General features: G+C 38.9%; 1 protein-coding gene across 1 annotated transcript; it reads right to left on the reverse strand.

Annotated features, from left to right (window-relative positions):
* Nucleotides 1-16,330: 16,330 nt before the first annotated feature.
* On the reverse strand, nucleotides 16,331-17,328 carry LOC116211692 (VQ motif-containing protein 8, chloroplastic). The gene has a single exon (XM_031546169.1). The coding sequence runs from the start codon at nucleotides 17,230-17,232 to the stop codon at nucleotides 16,570-16,572; it is 663 nt and encodes a 220-aa protein (XP_031402029.1). The 5' UTR covers nucleotides 17,233-17,328; the 3' UTR covers nucleotides 16,331-16,569.
* Between the last annotated feature and the right edge of the window lie 4,637 nt (nucleotides 17,329-21,965).

Consider the following 21,965-nt stretch of genomic DNA (forward strand, 5'->3'; position numbering starts at 1 on the left):
TGGGGGAGAGGATTCAATGCAGATGAAGAGGCTGGCCGATCGCCGTAAGGACTTTTTGATCAATCCCCAAGCATTATCTCCGAAAAGAGATTGATACTCTGGCCGATGTTCATCCTCTGGTTTTAAAATTATGGATTTGAGAACTCCGTATTTCAGAAGATCACAAAATTCGAAATGGTGATTATAAAATTTATCTTTGAAAGGGAAAACATAAAAACTTATCCTGGGGATCGAGAATTCCAGGACATGTCTGCAACTATTCATGAGTAAGATATTAGCTCTTTCAAAAGCATCATCCTCCTCATGTTGATCACAAGGTTGTGGAAAATCATTTTGAAAATGGTTTTTTCTTTCCCAATTCCAAAACCATCCGTCAATTCCTTTTTGTGAGCAAGCACAGAACTGAAGGAGTCTTTTGAAAAAGGAAATCATGGTTGTGGTAAAATCCTGAAGACTCGTCTCAGAAATTTTTAAGACAATATCTTCAGGGAGTTTTGAAAGGAACATGATTTCTCCTGCTCGAGGGAAAATGCCACTGAGAGTAACCTCAATGGGTTTTTTCAAAAATATTTTTTCAGTCATGCTTCCGATGAGGGGAACCATTGACTGATTTATCGATGGAGTTGATAGGGACTCCAAATCCCGCTTTAATTTTTTATTTTCATTATCAAGAGCGTCTTTTTCCCTGAGGCAGGACTCAGAAAACTCTAAGACTTCTATTCTTTCCGCACAGAGGCTTTTGATTTCTTTTTTGAAGCCTTCATTTTCTTTTTCCAGAATATCTCTCCTTTTTTCACTCTTTTTTAATTTTTTCTTCATAGCATGATTTTCTCTTTGCATTTCTGCAAAGTGCTCTGTGAAACTATCGAACTCAACTAACCTGTTCTGTAGGAAAGTATGAGCCTGAGCTTTTTGGAGGGATAGCTCTTGTTGCAGCGAATCGATTTTCAGGCAAAGTTCCTGCTGCAAGGACGCTTTGCTGTTGCCTTGTTCCTCCATGTGAAGGACCAGTGCATTTATGGACTCCTCACCCTTTTGAGGATTCTTTATGGATGCCTATAAATTATCCAAGATGAGTTGTTGCCTAGAATCAGGTCGCCAAGCCGTTAGGCTGGACTTTATGCAGAATCTCTTTTTTGGAGGCAGATCCTGATGATTATGTGTTTTGCTCCTGGGAGAGGAGCTTTTGCAGACCTGGTCAGGCCAGGGGAATTCCATGTTCCTGTATGTATACATGAACAATGGTTATGGCATAATTATGTTTAAATGGACTCTTACAGGAGCCTGTAAAGCCAGGTGACCTATGAATAGCCCATAATCCTCTCGGGTTTTTAAAGTGGAGTTAATGTGCTGAAAACAGGGTTTTGTGTTGCATTGAGGAATCTCTTTGTAATGCCTGTCAAAGAAAGCACATAACACTCTGGATACAGGATGATCGATGAGGGCACAGATTTTGTGGATGTATGTAGTGAAGATACGGTCCATAGAGTCTGTTTCCCCGTCCTGTATATCATTTTGTATTTTCTCAAGACTTTCGTCTTGCCACAGTTCTAACAGCCAATGGTGTAACCACTCTTGAGCAGATTCCACGGCCATTTCCTGCGCAAAATGTATTAGTCTGTTTTGTAAATACATTTATCAGAGACAAAATGAAATTTTATTTTGTTTCCAAGCCTGTGCGTTTCAATGCCAGATGAGGTGATAAGAAACGGTTTTAAAAGCTGGATGAATGGAGTTCCTAGTATGACCTTATGACTAAGTTTTTTTACCAGGAGGAATGATGTTTTGTACCGGACTCTATTCTGTTCAACTTCTACTTCGCTCAACTTATAATGAATATCGAGCTTGGTGCCACTAACCGAGGATAGTGATTCAGTTGTTCTTTCATAGAATCTGGCTGGAATGATTTGTTTATTAATGCAGTTTTCATCTGCACCTGTGTCAAACAGAGCGGTTGCATTAATAAACATATTATGGTTTATGATAAGCATGATTTTGATCAACCATCTGTTAGGAGAAGGTTCCCCTATTATGGTTAAGGTTTTATGCTGGTCATCTTTTGTTTGGTCCAGGGCCAGAGTCTCCTCTGGGTTTTTATCCTGTTTCATGAGGACCTGTTCAGAGCTTCCTGAGGGTTTTGCAGCCTCAGCAAACAATGATTCCAATCGTCCAATTATGATGGAGTGCTGTTGTTGCTCAAATTTGAGGCAAACAATCTCACTCCTGAGATTATCGAGTTCCTTCTGGACATCAAACGAGGTTTTGTGAGCTCGTTTTTTGTCATGCCTTTTGAGAATTTCAGAGAGGTTGTAATTAGGGGTTTTGGTCTCGACGTCGAGATTGCCCTGTTTCAACTTCTCAAGGTATTGTTTTCTTAACAAAGGGTTTTGGATTTGATCTGCTATTTCTAACAGAAATTCCTGGTCTTTTGTTAAGACATTTATCGATTTTCCATCGGACGACCAGTCAAGTTCATCCATTTGCAGGTCCTCTTCATCCTTTATTGAGGATCCTGTATCAGAGTCAGAGGACTCCATTAACAGGTTACAGACCTGGGTTTTTATGTCATCATCAATTTCCAGTTGATGAATCTTTTTGTTGAGGTAACAGTACCTCTGGGTATGGCCAGTTTTCCCGCACTTGAAACATTTGAAAGGGGAGCTAGACTTTTTCTCACCCTTATCAGTGTCATGTGGTTTTGAGGGAATCCTAGATTTTTTATGGAAATGTTTGGGCTTATGTTTTCTGCTGCAGTCGCCACTGCAGGCTTTGGGTTTTTCGACCTTTTTATCGACCTGAAAAGAGGGATCGAATTGCTGGCAAAAATTGCCAAGCTCTTTCCTGGTCTGGGCCTTTTCTTTTTTCAATTGTTTTTGGAGTTTGTGCTGAGTACACATACGGATACCTTCCTTATGGATGAAGCTGATGAGCTCTCCATAACTCAGTTCTTTGTAAGGTACCTGGCCATGATTTATGGATTTGATTTCGTTTCGGACTTGTTCTCCTAACAAGGTAGGCAATCCTGCTAGGAATTTTTCTTTCCAAAACGGCTGGTTACAGTCCTCCCTAGACATGACCCTAGTGAGGAAGGTGTCTTTATACTGCCTAAAGTCAGACAGTCTTTTGCATTTTAGGTTTGACAGCAAATCTAGGTTTTTGTCTTTGAGGTGAGAAGGGTCTCCTACGAAGTGTTGGGAGATGGCAAAGACTAGAGTTGCTACGGCATCAGGGATGTCTTCGTTGTTAGCGTCCCAAATGATCTCACCAGATTCATCTGTCTTGACGCTGGTCAGGATTTCATTTTGTTGAAAGGGCGATAGGTAGTTATCCCACCATCCTTTCAGTTGACCAGTAAACCCTGCTATCAGCATGTGTGCTATGGCTGGGTCAGACAATCGGATCTGGGTCTTGTAAGCATTTGACACCATCGTCATTTGTTGCAAGACGCTAAGTATGTTGTATTCAGACTGCCCGTCTATGTTCCACTCATAGATGGCATTGGCACTATACCTATTTTGGACAATATTGGGTTTTTCTTCCAAAATTAGGTCTGGTGCGCTTATGGTAGTATAGTAGGGTTTTTGGGGTTCCTGCCATACTAGTGTGTTCAAATCTCCAGATTTATCGATGGCGTTGACATTTGAGCCCTGAGACTCTTGTGCCTTGATTTTTGTTGCCCTTAACGGGGTTCCTTGCTCTATTCCTGAAAGGGGAGTGTCCTGGATGACCATTCTGGGCAAGCTTGTGAATGTGGAATTTTCTTGGAGATTTATGTATAAATTGTTCATGTGTAAAGAAGTCATCTTATTATAAGATAGCATCTATAAAGTTGATCGAGATCGAATTGTCTACCATTTAAATCTTGAGATTGCATTAGAGAGCTTTGAACATAGTGAAGAACTTCCGACGGTGGCATCCATCTCAAAAAACGGAATAGGAGAATGGCCTTCATACTTCATTTGAGAATTTCATGATTGTTTCTTGTCATAAAATTTGAGAAACATTAGAAACATATATATAGTGAATTGAAAAGAGGGAAACCAATTCAGCAAAAGTGGAAAACCAAATTCAATAAAAGTAAACATAATTTTCAAAAATCTATAGTAATATATACATAATGCAATAAAAATATATCCAAATTCTATTATATTTTTGTTGTATTTTTTTTTGTGTAAACTCTAGCATTCGAAAGTCCAATTGGGGCATGACTAATCCAGTCAAGCCAAGTTAGTCCACTAAGGGGTAAAACTCTCACAATATGGATTTTTCTACATTCACAAGGACTCGAACCCGAAATTTTACTTAAATGGAACAAGCGCCGAACCGTTTGAACAAACTCATGTTGGTAGTATATATGCATGACTAAAAATATAAGATATGTATACATAATATATATTATAATATATGTATTTCCATTTATATAATATATTGTACCATATATGTATATTACATAAGTATTTTGTGCAGGTCAAGGAAAAGTAAGTATTACGCGAGGTATATATATACAACTATATATGTAAAAGATTAGAATTTAGAAACATAAGTATTATGTGCAGGTATAAGAACCTAGTCTATATATAATTCAACTGTACTATTTTGCTTATACTAAGTCTTTGTGCGCTATAATATATATATATATATATATATATATATACAGGTTGAATTTCACACGCACAGAATCTCAAGATATATTGATTGTTATAGAATAAGGAAATTGTATAATTTAAATATAACAGATTTCCTTAATACATAATTAATGACGTGACAAAGCGTTGAATTTCACATACACAAAATCTCGAGATATATTGATTCTTATAAAATAAGGAAACTGTATAATTAAATATAATAGATTTTCTTAACACATAATTAATGACGTGACAAAGCGAGAGAGTTTCGCTTGATGAGGTGGCGGTGTGAAAATTAAATTTATGTTTCGTTTTTATATATATATATATATGAATTTTCCTAACTATTTTTGTCTTTATTCCATAAAGTTAAGACCAAACGCGAAGTCATTTTGCATATTTTTCTCCACTCTTCTCTTCCGTTCTCTCTCGCCAAGTTTGTCCATCGTTCCTATTTTGTCCAAAGACTAGGCTTTTGTTTCGTTTTGGTTTTTATTTTTTTCTCTCTTTTCCCCCTTTATTTGTTATTAATTAGTTTAAATTAAAAAAGAAAAAAGAAAATCCATTAGAACAAATCTTCTTCTCCTCTCCCCAAAAATTTAAACAGACTTGTCTCCTCTCTTATAAAACGAAACGAAACACCAAAGATCTGACCAAATTTTGTGGGAGCTAGCCAACCTCCCAGTACCCGCAGCCCCACCGGCTCACCCACCTGATCACCCTCCGATCACTGGAGCCAATCTCTTCAACTCGCAGTGATAGTCACAGCCAATCTATCAATATTGCGATGAGGGTTGCTGAAGGGGGCTCTCCTGAGACCATGAAACGGCACCGGAGAAGCCGCTTCAAGAAGATGCTCCGTGTCAATGAGAAAGTTGAGGTACAGTTTTCAGTTCCCTTTTAGTTAGGTCCATTTATATGATTGTCGTCATTGCCGGTTTAATGTTGATCGTCTGCATGATTGGTTCCTTTTTATATACACGCCAGAGCCAGCCAACTAGCTCTATTTTCTTGCCTTTGTTCCGGCTGATCAACACTATTTTGTATATACTGTCCTTGAATCATTCATTTTCATTCCTTAAGCTGCTATATATCGTTTTGTAATTAGTTTGGGGTGTAGCACCCAGATTGAAGTTGGCTTGGTCTCTCGGTTCCCAAAGACTGTATTGCAAGTAGAATCTGAGATAGTGAAGGACATGCTAAATCTGTCCGGTTGGGCACCTCCATCACTCCGCGGGTTGGTGTTGTGTATGTGGGAGTATCTAGCGCGTGATTGGGATGTGGAGATTACTCACACCTATGGGGAGGGAAACACTCGTGTTAACTGGGCTAGCTGGACGAGCATCTGATGGAACTTTGGGTGTCCAAGTTCTCGATTCTATTCCTAACCGGTTGAGGTCATTTTGTTAGGAGATATTGCTGGGGTGTCTAATCCCCACCTTTGCATTATTTAGTTGTATTTGGTGACGCCCCTACTAGTTTTGCTAGGTTTCCTTCACCTAATTATCTTAGATCAGCAATTTGCGTTTGTGAGGGCGGAGGCTCCTGGACTCCTTTTTTTTCCCATCAGATAGATTGGTTCTTAATTTTGATATAACTGTTGTTTAACGAATTCCCAGAATAATATTTCTCGCACGCAGGTGAGAAGCCAGGGAGTTGGTCTTCTTGGCTCGTGGCACCAGGGCATCGTCTTGTCCTGTGGACATCGGAGGCGTTGCATCAAGTACGATCACATTCTCATTGAAGATGGCTTGGAGAAGCTAATAGATTATGTGGAGGTCCCACCTGCTGTGGATGGCGTCGATTCTAATGAAGTTCACCAGTGCCACTATCGTGGTTCTATTAGGCCGCTGCCTCCTCACTTTGCAACTGGTCCTTGGGACCTACCTTATGGGATGTGTGTGGATGTTTATTACATGGAAGCCTGGTGGGAAGGAGTGATCTTTGACCACAATGACGGCGCTGAAGAGAGGACAGTCTTTTTTCCTGATCAGGGCGACGAGATGTTGGCTGAACTCGGTAGTATAAGAATTACTATGACTTGGAACAAGGCCGTTAAAGGTGGCATCGACGTGGACTTTGGTTGTTCCTTGAGGTGATCGAGGAATACGAGCTGGAGTTTCCACTAGCTGTATCCGTGCAGCAAATCTGGTACGACCTGAGAGAAAGAGATGATTTTATAAGTATCAACGAGTGGACTTCCACCGATAGGGCTCTCAGGCAAGATCTGATCCAAAAGACTATCTTGGAGAACCTTATGGTAGCTATACAGGAGCTTTGCCCCATTTGTTGATGCCGAGAAGCACAGGAGAGAGCTCTGAGCCGCTGGACGTACCTGAAATGGATCGTGATCCACAAGAGGAGATTGTGAATGAGGTTGTATTGGCTCCCGGGAAAAATTGACAAGTCCCAATGCCGTTACAAATGCTGAAACGGGTGAGGCCATTGAGTTGCTTAACAATGCAAGCAAGACTGATGTTCAGCTTGTCCAAACGATACATAATCCAGACCCATTACTTGAAGAAGCAGATACAGACGGTAATGGGTCTAGCATGATTTGTTATAGACCAGGCAAAAGCTTTCATGCAGAACCAAGGTTGATCTCACAGCCATTAGATACCGATGAGAGTTGTCGATGTCATCGTTCCATAGTCTTGTCTGTTGGAGTTCCTTCTAGACTTCCTGTCGAGATGGATGAAAAGGCCGAAGAGCTGGTTCAGAGAGAATGTGGCATTTGGCGACCTGCAGGGCCTGACTTGGTTCCAGGGGCAGCGCCCTGTCCCGATGCCATTGCATTGTATGTTAGGGGGAAAGGCACAAAACACAACCATTCTCTAGTAGCAGATGTTCGAAAGCACCTTCTATATCTTGGCTGGAAGATCGAGTTTTGGGTAGACAAAGAAGACGTTCTCCGATTCCGTTACATTTCACCCGAGGGGAAGTGTTACCAGTCTCTAGTGAAAGCCTGCCTCGACGTTACGGCATCCAACAAGGACAATCTCCCACTAGCTTCCACTCGTGTAGTTGACTAAGGACCAAGCCTTATTCGATATGAAAGAAAACATTGCAAATTTCGCTCATACCAAAATAGAAATCGGGAATGTAGATTGGGAAGGATCATGTTTAGACGTTCTAGACAATATTTTCTTTCATGAACAAGTAGATTTGGCCTCATTTACAAACAGTTTGCTGCTTGATCGACTTTAAACATTCATCGCTTCCGTTTCTCTGTAGTTGGCTTTCCTATTTTTGATTGATATGTACCTTCTTTATTATGAATAAATAAACCGAGAAGCCAAATTAGAATCCAAATTGCTTTTTCGCATCTTCCGTATTTTACTTATTTCATCTGTCACTCTGTTCTACTCCTCGTACTAAACCGTTACCTTTACATCAAGAGCTACTTTAATTGTACTCCCTAAATATAATAAATTATCTTTAAGATCTATATCTATAAATCTATAAAATACATCTAATTTCCAAAATAGCAATCTATAATAATAATAACAACAATAATAATTTATTATTATTATTATTCTTGTTGTTGTTGTTGTTGTTGTTGTTGTTGTTATTATTATTAATGGTGTGCACGGATACCGGGTATATCCAGAACTGGTTGAAATCTATCCGTTAGGGTAGGGTCTGGGTAGCTCGTATTGAAAATAGGGTAAGGTCCGGGTATTAAAATTAGGAACCGGTAAAAATCGATTCTGATTTCTACATATAGGGTATCCAAAACCGAAATCGGAATCGGTATCCGGACCCGATAATAATTTTCTCTAGTTATATTTAGATACATTTATCCTTTTTACTCTTCTCTCTTCCCCTCTCTGTCTCTTTCTCTCTCTGTCTCTCTGTCTCTCTGTCTCTGTCTCTGTTTGTCTGTCTGTCTGTCTCTCGGTGGAAGTTTCGCATTTCTTATAGTCGACAGCTTTGGTTCGACGACGATAGGTGTGTCCTTGGTGAGGTCTGATCGTATTACGAATGTTTAGTTTTATAGATAGATTGATGAGACAAATTACTCTTTATTGTATATGTGTTGTGGATTAATCTAAATTTATGTCGACATTCTGTTTTGCGTGATAATTGATTATGGATGAGACATTTTAGGTTTTATTTAGCGAGACAAAAAAATTTACAGGTTCTAACGGGATATCTGGAACCTGTGGTATAATATAGGTTCCAGTTCCAAGACTCAACAGGATAGGGTCTGGGTATCGTGAAAAAAACAAGGTACTCAGACTCGAACACCCCTAATTATTATTAGAGTCATGTGTAGTTTTGGTCCCTAAAAGATCCCATAACCTTGGGTTTGGTCCCTCAAAAATTTTTGTCATTGTTTTCGTCCCTCAATCTCCATTTCATCTTACGTTTTAGTCCTACCGTCATCTTGCCCTTGTCTACCGTGACGGAAATCTCACATGGCGGCTGAGCTGGACGTAACTCCATTAATTACCCCAAAATTGCCTTGAACGGTGTCGTTGTCTTCGTCTCTCATTGTAGAGATTTCCATTGAAGTCATCAAACAATACACCATCATTATAACACGGGGCAAGACAGAGAGTACAGAAGTAGGTTAACCTCTTCTTGTCCTCTCAGAGGTCGACATATTGGTGCCCTTGTGCTCTCACATTGTGAAGAACCGTTCTCGCAACTTGTTCCCTTAAACTTAGTTTATTAGATCTAGGAAACCCTAATTCTTCCTTTTCCATCCGAATTTTCCCGCCAAAATGTCAAATTCAAAGTCAAGGTTCCCTCCTGCTTCCTAAAGAGAGCGAGAGAGAGAGATAGGGGGAGAGAGAGAGAGAGTGGGGAAGTGAGAGAAGCAGATCAAGCGGGAAGACGAAGGAGAAGGAAGAAGAAGATGGGGAGAAAATCTCTGACACAGCGCGCCAGAGAGAGGGTCCGTCTGCAGTAGTAAGAGAGAGAGAGCCGGGGGGGAGTGTCAGCACCCAATTTTGGCTCACCTTTCCAAACAATGATATCAGCAATGGTTCAAGCCACAACTTGAGCAGAATACAGAAAAATAACTTAACAGAGTAGAAATCACTATTCATCCTCAAGTCGGCAAAATTGAGCAGAAGACATGCACATGTGACAGAAGGACTCCAGGGGTCATCAAAGGGTAACAGAGTGACTAGAGAGCTCAACAACGTCCAAAACCGGCATTTCCAGTGTACCACATGGACAGTCCTATTTTCCGATAGTTCGCTCAACTGTCGGAAGATAGCCAATATTGGACTTCAAAAATTCACATCGATGCCAAACAGATGAAAAGTGTCTTCAAACGCATTTCGCAAATCATCTGCTCTATACAGAACAACTTTCTATGTACAGATAACTTTTCAGTGGAAGTCCAAAAATGCCGGTTTCTCAGAGAAAAGTTAATTCCAAATATCAGATGCGGCAATGCCCCACAATCATACAGAGCACGAGCAGTGCTTCAGATTGTCTTTTGGAAGCCATACAAACACCATGAATGACTTCCGAGCGACAAAACGGGCATACCCCTCTTCGGAAGAGCATAATCGAAGACTGATCTGACGAAATTACGGCAAACGAAGTTCATACTACATTGCCCTGAAACTCCAGCGGACATTCGCAAATGGGCAAAACAGATAGCAAAACCCTTCTCGGTCTCCCGAGTAACCTCCGAGGAGCACAAAAGATCATTTTCAATGGAAATCCATATCCGGAGGTCCTCTTTGGGGAAACTTGACGCCGGATGGTTGGCAATTCAAGTGCCGCTTATCTCAACGATCAATGTGAAATTGTCGGAATGAATTACACAACTCATCTAGACCCCCCGAGCAGTGCTTTAAGGGTCTCAGATGCATTTTTCATGTCCTTAGAGGCCCAATCTCGACAAATAGAGATCGCAGTGATCTCCGGATCGCCTAAGCAACTCAGAAAGCAATATGAGAAATCCAGTTTCGGCCTCCTAGGACATCTTCGGCTCCATATTTGCATTATTGGCTTAAGGGTCAAGTGCCCACGTAATTTGACAATTTATGTCAAAATGACCGACGTGGGATGCAGATACAAGATATGCCGTCAGAAGTGGGTAACCTCGCTCTGAATGCTTAAAAGGAGCAAAATCGGCTTCCGAGCCTCATACAGACATTTGGCAATTTTCCACGAAAAATGTCAATCTTGAGTTCATTAAATCCGTTTTCTCGCGTATATTGACAATTTGACGTTCAATTCAAACCACGAACTTCGAATACACGACCAATCGAGACCCGAGCTTTCTCCCGGTTTTTCCTCTTCGGTCGTGGGATCCCAAGGTTTGCCAAAGGATGGCCGAAATTTGCCAAGCCTTATCCTCTTCCACTCTTGCTCACTCTTAGCCAAAAATATCCAAGGAGTTTGAAGACAACACTCCAACTCTTCTTCAATGCCATTTAATGCTTTAATCTCTTCTTCATTAATGCAAATGGAAGAGGATAGGGCTAGATATTTCCCTAAGCAAACCGCCCCTCCTAAGCATGCCCACTGATGATGCTTTGTTTCACTAATTGTGTCATTAGCTTTGCCTATAAATTGCCCAAAAGTGATTAAGATAATCACTTCTCCTCTTGCACACTCTCTCCAACCTTTCTCCTTCAAGAAATCCTCTCAAACTCCATAGCCAAGAACACTCAAGAACCAGCAAGTTTCAGCACTTAGAAAGAAAAGAAAAGAAAACTGAAAAAATCCAAAGAGAGCCTTGAGTTCTTAAGTCGGAAGCCGATGTTCATCATCCAGACTTAAGTTAAAAAATTCTCAAACTCCATATCCCACTCATTTTGGACCCATGGAGTTCATTGGTGAAGTTGGTTTTTCCATTTGAAATCTTTAAATTATTATTTCAGGTGATTTTAGAAGATTTTAGGCGAAATCGTCACTCTCGGGTGAATAGTGCCAGCCAAACGCTAGCCGCCCGCCCCGCGCGCCTGCCCGCGCACTCCCACTGCGCTCCCCGCGCGCCCGCTGCTCGCCCCGCGCGCCCGCTGCTCGCCCCGCGCGCCCGCTCTCCCCGCCCCGCGCGCCGCGCACTTCCCCGCGCGCGACGCCCCGCTCACGCCCCCGCTCACCCCTCCGCCAGCCCGCGCGCCCGCGCACGCTCCCCTCGCGCGCGCGCACTCTCCCGCGCCGCGCCCGCGCACGCCCCGCGCGCCTGCCTGCACGCCTGAAGCCCGTGCACATCCGAACGTGCATGCCCTTGCACCCGAACATCCTTCTAAGGATTCCACCGAGTCACCCGACTCTCAAACACTTCCCCGACTCTTTCCTCGTATCCCGAGGCAAGGTATAACATTCTCGACTTAGAGAAGTTAGAACCTTTTACGTTATTTGCATGACTATGGAGTATTATGGTGTTTTATGCATGTATGATTTGCAAGACTTAATTTTTATACACTTTCATGTCATGTTATGCATGTTTACTACCTTATAACTTGCTAGCATGTCGAAAAATGGTTTGGATCGTCGTTCGGAAGACCATCCCGACCCGGAAATGGAAAGCAAGCTCTCGGCCAAGTCTCTAAATGGGATGGCCGAGACTTAACTTGCTCTTTTCGGGTTAAGATTGGTCTCCTTGGCCCGATCCAAGTTAGTTTCCGAGTTTATTTTGTTGTTCTTGCATGTACGAAGCCAGTATTATTTTATCAATTCCTTAAATATCATGTTTGTGAATGTTTGCATGTTTAAATGAGTTAATCAAATCATGGTAATACCGGCTTTTGTCAAAAACGTATTGTTCATCGTATTTGATGCTTGAGCATGCGAAAAACAATTAAAACCGAGGCAAAGAAACCACTTGTGACTCGAATCAAGCCATAAGAGTTTTCGGCCATCCTTGAGAGATGAGGCCGAGAGCCTCTTGCCTTTTCTCGGATCAAGAATGATTTCCTTATCTCGATTTTGGTTTGTTTTGTCGGATTGTGTGAAGTTGTAAATTCGATATCTTCACGATTCCCAAGTTAAAACATCGTTTAAAACCCTTTTTAAAACAAATATGCATGGGTTTGTGTATCGAGGACTCATTCGGATCCATTCGGTTATAAGGGTATTGTTGGTTATTCAACCGAATTATCCTTGATCATTATGGATTCGTTTTGGTCGTCGAATCACGAATCGTTTTCATAATTAATGCATTCGGCAATAACCTTAAGCATTAATTCCATGAACGGGTTAATCGGGACGTTCACACGGGTAATTCATTCAATTTAAACAACTTTGCATGAATTGGACATTAATTTGTAACTCGCGTCGACGAATTACGAAACGGTGTTAATGCCCTTTTCAAAACCCTCATACTTTCAAATCCGTATTGTGTTGTTCTCCTTTTTCTGAAAACAAATTTTCCAATCAAGGGCAAGAACATCATTTTGTGATTTGCCGTCATCTTAGCATCGTTTACGATGTCAGTTGGGTGTTCTGTATCAAAATACAATTACCGGACTAATCATTTCACTGGACTTAACCAAATCCTAGAAAATGGTTAGGCGGAACTCTAGGTTCCAAATCTATAGTTAAAATACAAGTTTGGATCAATTCAGTGGTAATTCAGTATCACAACACCGAATCACTGTAAAAGCAATCCACACACGCGAGATTTGACTCTCTCTGTCAAGTTCTCAAAACAAAGCCGAATGTAAAATGTTTTGCATGATTCTTTGCTTAGCATATGACATTTGCTTGTAAGAACACCCCTGGGTCAATAAACTTGCTAAGACACGTACATTTAACAGTGACAAACACTTTGTCTGTTATTAACATGTTACATATTATCTTTCTACACCTGTTTGTCATGCGGGTCGAGCCTGATCCCTAGGCCGAATGATATCAGGGTTCAACGCCCTAATCATCGATCACATGGTCCAACGCCCTATTCAGTGAGAGCGTGCATTGAATTTCAGTTTTTCGGTGTTTCTCTAAACTCACGGTGAGTTAGAGCGGAATAATAACCGAACGCGAGTCGACTGGAATTCGGCCATTTGTAATTTGTATTTATTGTTTTCGAGAGCATTGTAAGGACTTTTATTTTGTACATTCATTCTGTAAGAATTCCAGTCGGTAAGCGAACGGTCCGAGAGTCGAATTAATCGAATCGGTTTAATGCTTGCCCAAAGGAAAGTAAGCCCAAGAACTCGTGGTTCTGGTTCACGCAGGGATTCAACTTCCATGGTTCGATGAACTATAACGCAAGATTGTGAACCAACTCCCCGACACACGGGTTTACTTCTCTCTCGGCTTCTCAACCGACATCGTTTAATTCACCGAATCTCCAGTGTCAAAACGTGCGAGCTGAGTGCAACTTAATTCAAGCGGTAAATAATAAAACATGCAAGCCTAGCAAACCAGAGTACCGAAAGGGCGTGCGGGATATAGGCCCGCACGTAACATGAACCCCCGAACACAGATTTTCCGGTTCCGCACAGATCAATGCCTTAACAATAAACTAGGTGTTCCATACCCCTAGACCCCGGGTAACTTATTCCCCCACGACCTTCGGGTCGTAAAATGATAAGTGGCGACTCCTTCTCTCACGCGTGTCCGTCACGCGTCCCCACGGGAAGGTGGACACTCCCAAGCCGCGCGATCTAAAAGCGCGCAATGCGGGCCCCGACGAGAGTCCACATTCTGGTTCGTACAGGGAGTAAGAGAAGCATATTAGGCGGGAAGACGGAGGAGAAGGAAGAAGAAGATGGGGAGAAAAGCTCTATTAACTGAAACAAATTTCAACAAATTTGTTTGAAATGGTTAATATGGGTGGAATCCGTTGTGAATTATAAAATTTATATTTTGATAGAGTTACGTCCAAATCAACCGCCATGTGAGATTTCCATCACGGTTAGCACGCGCAAGATGACGGTAGGACTAAAACATTAGACGGAATGGATATTGAGGGACAAAAACAATGGCAAAAATTTCAGAGGGACCAAACCCAAGGTTATGAGATCTTTTAAGGACCAAAATCACACCTGACTCTTATTATTATTATCATCATCATCGAATGTTTTCGTAACTTTTTCCAAAAAGATTATTCTTAATTTCGTATGAAATGGAATAATTGTAGGGGAGATTGTCATTGCATGTCAAATGGAATTAATGATGGGGTCAGGGAGATATTATTACATAAAAAACGGTCCATAGGATTATAGGAAGTTATCAATAGAGAAATTTTTTATACAAAACTAATAACAAATCCCGCGCAGCATGCGAGCTTTAATGCTAATAGTTAATAAAGGGGTACAAATAATCCTGTTTATTATGAACCTAAAACACCTCTTGATTACCAAATGAGGTCGTGTGCCATCGCATTACATCTTTTTTTTTTTCATCCATTTCTTTGTATTGTTGTTATTTATCCGTGGAGCCTGTCTCGTGAAATCAACGGAACTTTATCCTTTTTTTCCTAATATAATATGCAAGAAAATTATTAAAAAAAAGTCTAAAGCACCAAAAGTCAAACTTAATTCCTTAATTCCACCCACTCTTTCATTTTTTTTTTCTAGCAATAGATCTTTCTCCTTAATTGCTATCATTTGTCAAATAAGATTGATTTTTCAAAAGTTAATAAGCCACTACATATATGTCTTTGGGTATTATTATATCCTTCTATGGCTGCAAATCCTTTCATCTCTCATAAGTGAATTTTCAGCACGATATTATATCATTTGTCACATACTTATTCGTTGTGTCCAGAAGAGTCATATTGTGGATTTACTCTATCCTATATGGCATAATTCTATTCTTTGTTCCATGTTTTATGTATAGTATATAGATGATGCTGTACATGTTTCTAGCCCATTTTCAATAGTTACATTCATTATTTTTCCTAGAACACTTTTTTCTTTTTGGCCGATTCCTAGACAAATTTCAAGTTATATATTTTCGTTATTTTGTTTTGAAAATTCTCTCAAATTTTCTCACAAAGCCAACGGAAGACGCATACTAAAATGAAATTTCTATAAAGAAAATATAAAACAAAAAAGCACATGGACATGTAAAAATTATCACTTCATCCCTTCCGAAGACTAAGAGCAACACCTAAAAAATTCTCCTAACCAAAATTCCAGCCGGGAGCGCCATTTCATGAACATAAGAACAGTAGGTGAGATCAAATTACCGGTATTAGGCGACACGTATATATATGTATCTATGATGGGGTAAACCAAACGGGTTCATCCAATTCGGCACTTATTTCCTTTAAGGTCTAGCGATTCAAATATTTTGAATGAAGAAAATCTACAATGGGAAAACTTTATCCCAAGGTGGGCCGCTGTGATGCGAATTGAATTAGTCGGGGTCTATTAGACTTCAAAATACGAGAGTGCGTACACGAAAAAAAAAAAACATCATTTTCTTGTTATCTGTAATAAATTACCTGGGGCATGACCCTAAAATTCGTCAAATTTACCAGTATACACCTTTATTAGATTATCTCTAAGCAGAAAATGTAATCACGATTGTAGTTCCAAGGATCAATTAAGAAGATCATTAAATACCAATGAAGTAATTAAAATGGAAAATACAAAAAAGTCTGTAGTTCTCTTCGGTTACAAAAAAGACTCATGAGCTTCGCAAATGAAAAGTAAATGAGAGAGACTCACTTGCGAAAATTAATCCTGAAATCTCTAGGATGCATCCCGCTCCACTATGCCCTGATTCTCAAAGTCTCATGCCCTTTTTGAACTCACTAAGTATGTAAAAATTCATCGCGCGAAGAGTGTCTATCTCTTATTATCAATTCACATTACAGTACAAAAAGAATGAATTAAATCTACTAGCTACGGAATAAGACATACCAAAAAGATTGCATCGAGGAAGCACAAAACAAAACATATGGACATGAGTAAATTATTCAACGATATCGATCATCGTTGCGCTTCAGCAGGATAAGACCGACCATAGCAGAATCGTACCAGCTTAGAGAAGGCGAGATTGAATTATTCTGTCATCTTGAATAATCAAAACTCTGGGAGCCGTTCATGAACTCCATAACAGAAGGCGAGATTGAATTACCAGCATAAGGCCACATGTATGTTCTCCGGTGGGGTGAACAAAACAGATCCATGGAATTGGGGGTGAACAAAGGGATATCTTTCAAGTACGAATTTGGCGGGCCGGGAACCTGAGAAATAATTTTAGGCAATAACTTCACGTTGAGATTGCTCCTGCTATCACCGGACATTCGTGGTAAAGGTGGTGATCCTTTCTCTTCATGGGCGACTGATTTCTCATCGTCATCACCAACGTACTTTGGCGGAGACAGTGCAATCTCCTCCTCATCAGACCGTGAAAATCCCGTGAGCTTCTGAACCAGTGCCATGAAATCGGAGGCTTGGGTGTGGATGACCTTCGGTGAATGCGCGTAAATGATGACGGGCTGCTTCTTCTGCCGTGGCTTATTATCAGGCAAGGAGACGATGGATACATCAGCCACCAGATGCGAAGACGAAGACGATGAAGAATTGTTAGTGGAGGATGAAGTGGAGCTATGAGAAGGTGATCTGTGTATGAGATGGGATTCCTTGCTGACCTTCAATGGCAAAGGACGAGCGCCATTGATCCCCCGCATCCGTCCAGATTCTTGATCATGACACTTCGCAGGGCTCATGGTTCAACTAATGTTCGACAAGGAAAATAAGGTGGCATATATATAGGAAACCTGGTTAATAATTTCAACGTTTATTTTTTTTTTCGGAAGATAAATTCAACGTTTATTGTTTTGTGATTTCTTATTAAGGATTTGTTGAGGAGCCAGGAAGGGATTAGGAATAGAAAGAGGAAGGGGAAGGATCGAGTTGACAAGGAGGACAACAATTAATATAATAAGCAAAATTGAGAAAAAAAAATGAAAGGTAAGAAAAGTTTATCAAGAATAGAAGAGGAAAATCAAGAAAAAGAGCCAGCGATTCTGACCGTTGACAAAAAACCAAAAAAAAAAAGAATCTCGGAGATATGTGAATGAGTGCTGCGTTGTTGACATGTAAGGGTTTTCCGGGGGAAGTAGCCAAAAATGCCAAACTAGGTTTCCTTTCTATTTTTTCTACTCCTTATTTAAGTTTTGTTAAATAAACTTGGTTGGAGCCTAGATTTTTTAATAAGGTCATAATAGATTTTTTAATGTATGCCTAAATGTATTTTTAATGAGTTCTAATTGAAAATTGTAACCTCATGAATATCTTGGGTCTTCAAAATATTGGTTCAAATATAAATGGTCTTTGGATGATTTTTTTTATCTCATGGTGCTTCCTCCCAAGCAAGACACACCCAAATAGCTGCCCGAGATGAGATCATGCAAGGTTAACCCCAAGCTGTGGCTTGCTCCCGACGGTGTTGTCACATGCTCTTGAAGCTCACATCTGACTCCATAGAAGGAAAATAAAGAAATCCACTCCCTAGAAAGAGAAAGTCTTATGGGAGAGTTTTACCCCTTAGGTGTCGACCCGGCTCGACTGAATTAGTCGGAGGTTCAATTGACCTTCTGGAAACTAGGGTTCACAATGAAAAAAAGAAGAAGAAAAAATCTTATGTGTAATGATTATATGTAATGAAATTTACATGGCAAAATTACAAAACATTTATTTATTTTATTTATCTTTATGATATTTCTAAAAACCAATAAAAATTGAGATATCCTAAAGAGTTATAGTTTTGCCTAAGGCGGAACTTTTAACTATATGCTTTAAATGGCAATCTTTCATTACCCATCCAATAAAGTTGCTTTGTGAGATGGGACGAAGCTTAATAGAGCGACCAAAGACTTCAACAGTAATTGTAACAGGAAAAAAAAATGACTGCAATCAAAATTGAAAGAGAGTGTAACATAGTGGCGCGCGCTCTCGCACGGTAATCAAAATGTTTTAAGTTTGACACTTGATGGAATTACCTGTGTCCCTTTATTAGTTATTAGAATTTCTATTTTATTGTATCATGCATTAGTCTCCCTGATAACCCAAAAAAGAAAAAAGAATTCAGCCGTATACTTATAACTTTAAAACCAAAGTTTCAAATGCTTCTTGTGAAATGGCTTGGATCAAACTGTCTTGCAAATTTTTCTTGCCAACCAACCAGACCTGAACTGGAGGCTTTGATAATCTGCACGTGAAAGGAAATCGTGGCCTAGGTTAGAGGTCTTGATCGACCCTCCGACACTGATTAAGTCAGAGATAAAATGTAAGGGCGGGAAAGTACAAGTGTTCAAAGTGAAAATGAGTGAGTTACCTGTTAAGTGACGTGAGTTGGGTATTTATTGACCTATACTTGGAAGGTAGTATCGTCTGTTAGTCCAAGTCTCCTAATCGGTCACTCTTAAGTCTCCTAATCGGTCACATGCTAGTCCCTCAGACTGGAAGAAACAGAAGGGGGATCCGGGTGATGGCGGCAGCCCATCTGAGGGGGGTGGTGGCCGGCCCCGGGCAGTTGCCGTTCAACCACCCCCAAAACTCCCCCCCAACCAACAACAGCAAAACAACAATCCTTCTTCTTCTTCTTCAACGTTACTATAACTTTTTTTCTAGTTAATTTTTTTTCCAAATTTTTTTTATTCAATACTGAACTTAAACCGGGCTAATTTGGTTCATATACCGGTTTATTAAGTTGTTTTATTATTGGTGAATTGGAGCATTGTGATTGGTCCACGTTATAAGACGGATTAGGGACGATTTGGTAACATCAAGGCGAATAACACAAAAGGAAAATGTAAAGGGCTATAATATAAGGGAAAAAATGTGTAAATTATCAACGATGGGCATTAAATATTAAAATTTCTAATGAATGATATTAGTGTCCCACCATGGGACATTATTTAATTAGTGTCTCTTGCTAGAATTTCTCTTTTATTAATGATATACCTGGTTCTTATAAATTTAGACATAATTAAAAGGATTATATTAGTTCTTTCATACCAGATTAGTTTAATAATTATTATATGAGGGGAGATCATTTGTTCGTCTTTGAAAATTTCAAGGGACTATCTTGCAATAACAAAAGTGAAAACGAACCTATAAACTTTTATTTTATCTTTTAGGTGGGACAAACAATTTTTAACACCCACATATGCGTAAATGCTTGATGTAGTTGCGTGTAAAATTTCCGACTGGGACTACAAATTATTGAGGCAACTTAAACCCAAAAGCTCGAGCAGGTTTTTCTTTATATTTTTCTGATAGGACTAATTCTCAACGAAACTAATGATATTGCACCAATTAGCAAAATCATGCCACATTATTCATAACTAAGATTCGTTTATTTGCACATTATAATCTTGATATTCTCATGTCATGTAGCTAAAAAAATTTATTTTAATTCAATCATATATGTCTTGCCTTATTTTTGATATTAACATTGGCAAGGAGTCTAACATGCAATAATCTCGACTATTGTATAAAATTTGGAAAAGCCTTTCGTCTCACAATTCATGGTCAAAATTGCTCATCCTACTTATAATCTATATAATTATAAAAGTCAGAATGAAATACTGAACAATGCCACGTAAGATATAAGTAGCTCATGATTAAGTAATTCTTAAAGTTCTTACCAATCACAATGCGAAAAATAGTGTAATATTATTGAGTGACATCATTACCATGGAATGCTAAAAGCACTTCAGTCTCGGAAGATAAAAAATCATCTAATATATTTTCAAGAATAGATTTCAAAAATAATTATTTTTTATACACGGTCTTATCATAATCACATAAATAAAGCACAAACTTTCATACCCTAAGAATTAAGAAAATAATATTTTTGAAAGCATAAAAATATTTAGCTAACTACTTTGTAGCACATCATCAACCTATTTGAGAATAAAAATTAAGAACTTTAATTGAAATAGGATTAATAGGAAATAAACTATAGCTAAATATATATGGTCACAAATTAAAAAAGGAAAACTTATAAGAACTTTCTTATAGATACTTATTGAAGAATTCCTTATAGATGAACTCTGTTAATATAATCATGGACGAACTTATATTAGTCGTGAACATCTATATAAATATTAAAAGCCGAGTCAAAGTATCGAATGATGTCTTATAGGATGAAGATCCCCTCAGGTTGAGTGACTCTTGGTGTCCCAATCAATGGGAAATTCACAAATGGCAAAATATTATTTTGCCACATCACTCATGGAAAGTCAAAAAGTATTTCTTTCATGAAAGTCTAAAAATTAGAAATTTAGAAGTTATGCATATATACACAACATAAAAAGACTCTTTAGAATATCAATATTGAAGATAAGTGCTTTTAACATGAGGTGAAAAAAGTACATATCTAAAACTTGTTCATTCAAGACATACGCTTTTGATAAATCAGATCAATATCACGCAAGGTTGTTTAGGAGGATTTTAGGACAATGACAAGGTTGACCTCTTGATTTTGTTAGTTGTATATTTTTCAACTGGTTATAAATATCGTAAATTGCGTAATCAAAGAAATACTATCAGATTTAGTTTGAGTTATTTATTGATATTATTGATACATTATTCCATTATAATATTAGTTCAAGAACTTTTGCAGTTCTTTGCATTGAAATTATAAATTTTTTACGTCAATTTGATTTATCGAAATTAATAAATTATTTTTCTATTTTACGTGTTAAACTATGAAGATGTGGATAATTTTGATTTTGTCATTATGTTTTCATAGATTTATCGAAATTAATAAAGTATTTTTCTATTTTACGTGTTAAACTATGAAGATGTGGATAATTTTGATTTTGTCATTATGTTTTCATATTTAGAATTTATGTCATGAATATTAAGTAATCGTGGCTAGTGCTTTGATCAATCCTACTCTTGTACAACATGTAGGTTCTCATCGATTCCGGCTGTATCCTTTACTTGTGGACAACTCTATATTCATATATAAGTCGACAAATGGGCATAACATATTATTTCATTATTTTTTCATTTATATATTAACTGTTATGTTTTTATTCGCAAATTTAAACAATATGAAAAATATAACAAAGAAAAATCATATAAGAAATAAAATTGATTGATATGTATATCTCTAGCCTATGTATATGTGCAGGCCAATCGCCTAGTTTTATATTATCTATAAGCTTATACCATAAGTGGTCAACCATCTTTTTAATATTAGCCCGTGCATACTCGCGGGCCCTACATCTAGTTTAATAATGAATTAGATTGAAATTATGATGGTAACTCCCAATAATACTATCGACTCACTCACCCTTATAGCATTCCCATTTTTTCTCCCCATCCTCTTTTCTTCCCCACCTTTTAGTTTATCATCTTCACGTTATTATTATTATTATTATTATTTGGCTTTTATGCTTTCTGCAATTATTTTCTTCTTCTAAAGAAAGTTGTCCAGATATCT

The sequence above is a fragment of the Punica granatum genome, chromosome 6, assembly GCF_007655135.1.
Source record: "Punica granatum isolate Tunisia-2019 chromosome 6, ASM765513v2, whole genome shotgun sequence".
NCBI lineage: Eukaryota > Viridiplantae > Streptophyta > Magnoliopsida > Myrtales > Lythraceae > Punica > Punica granatum.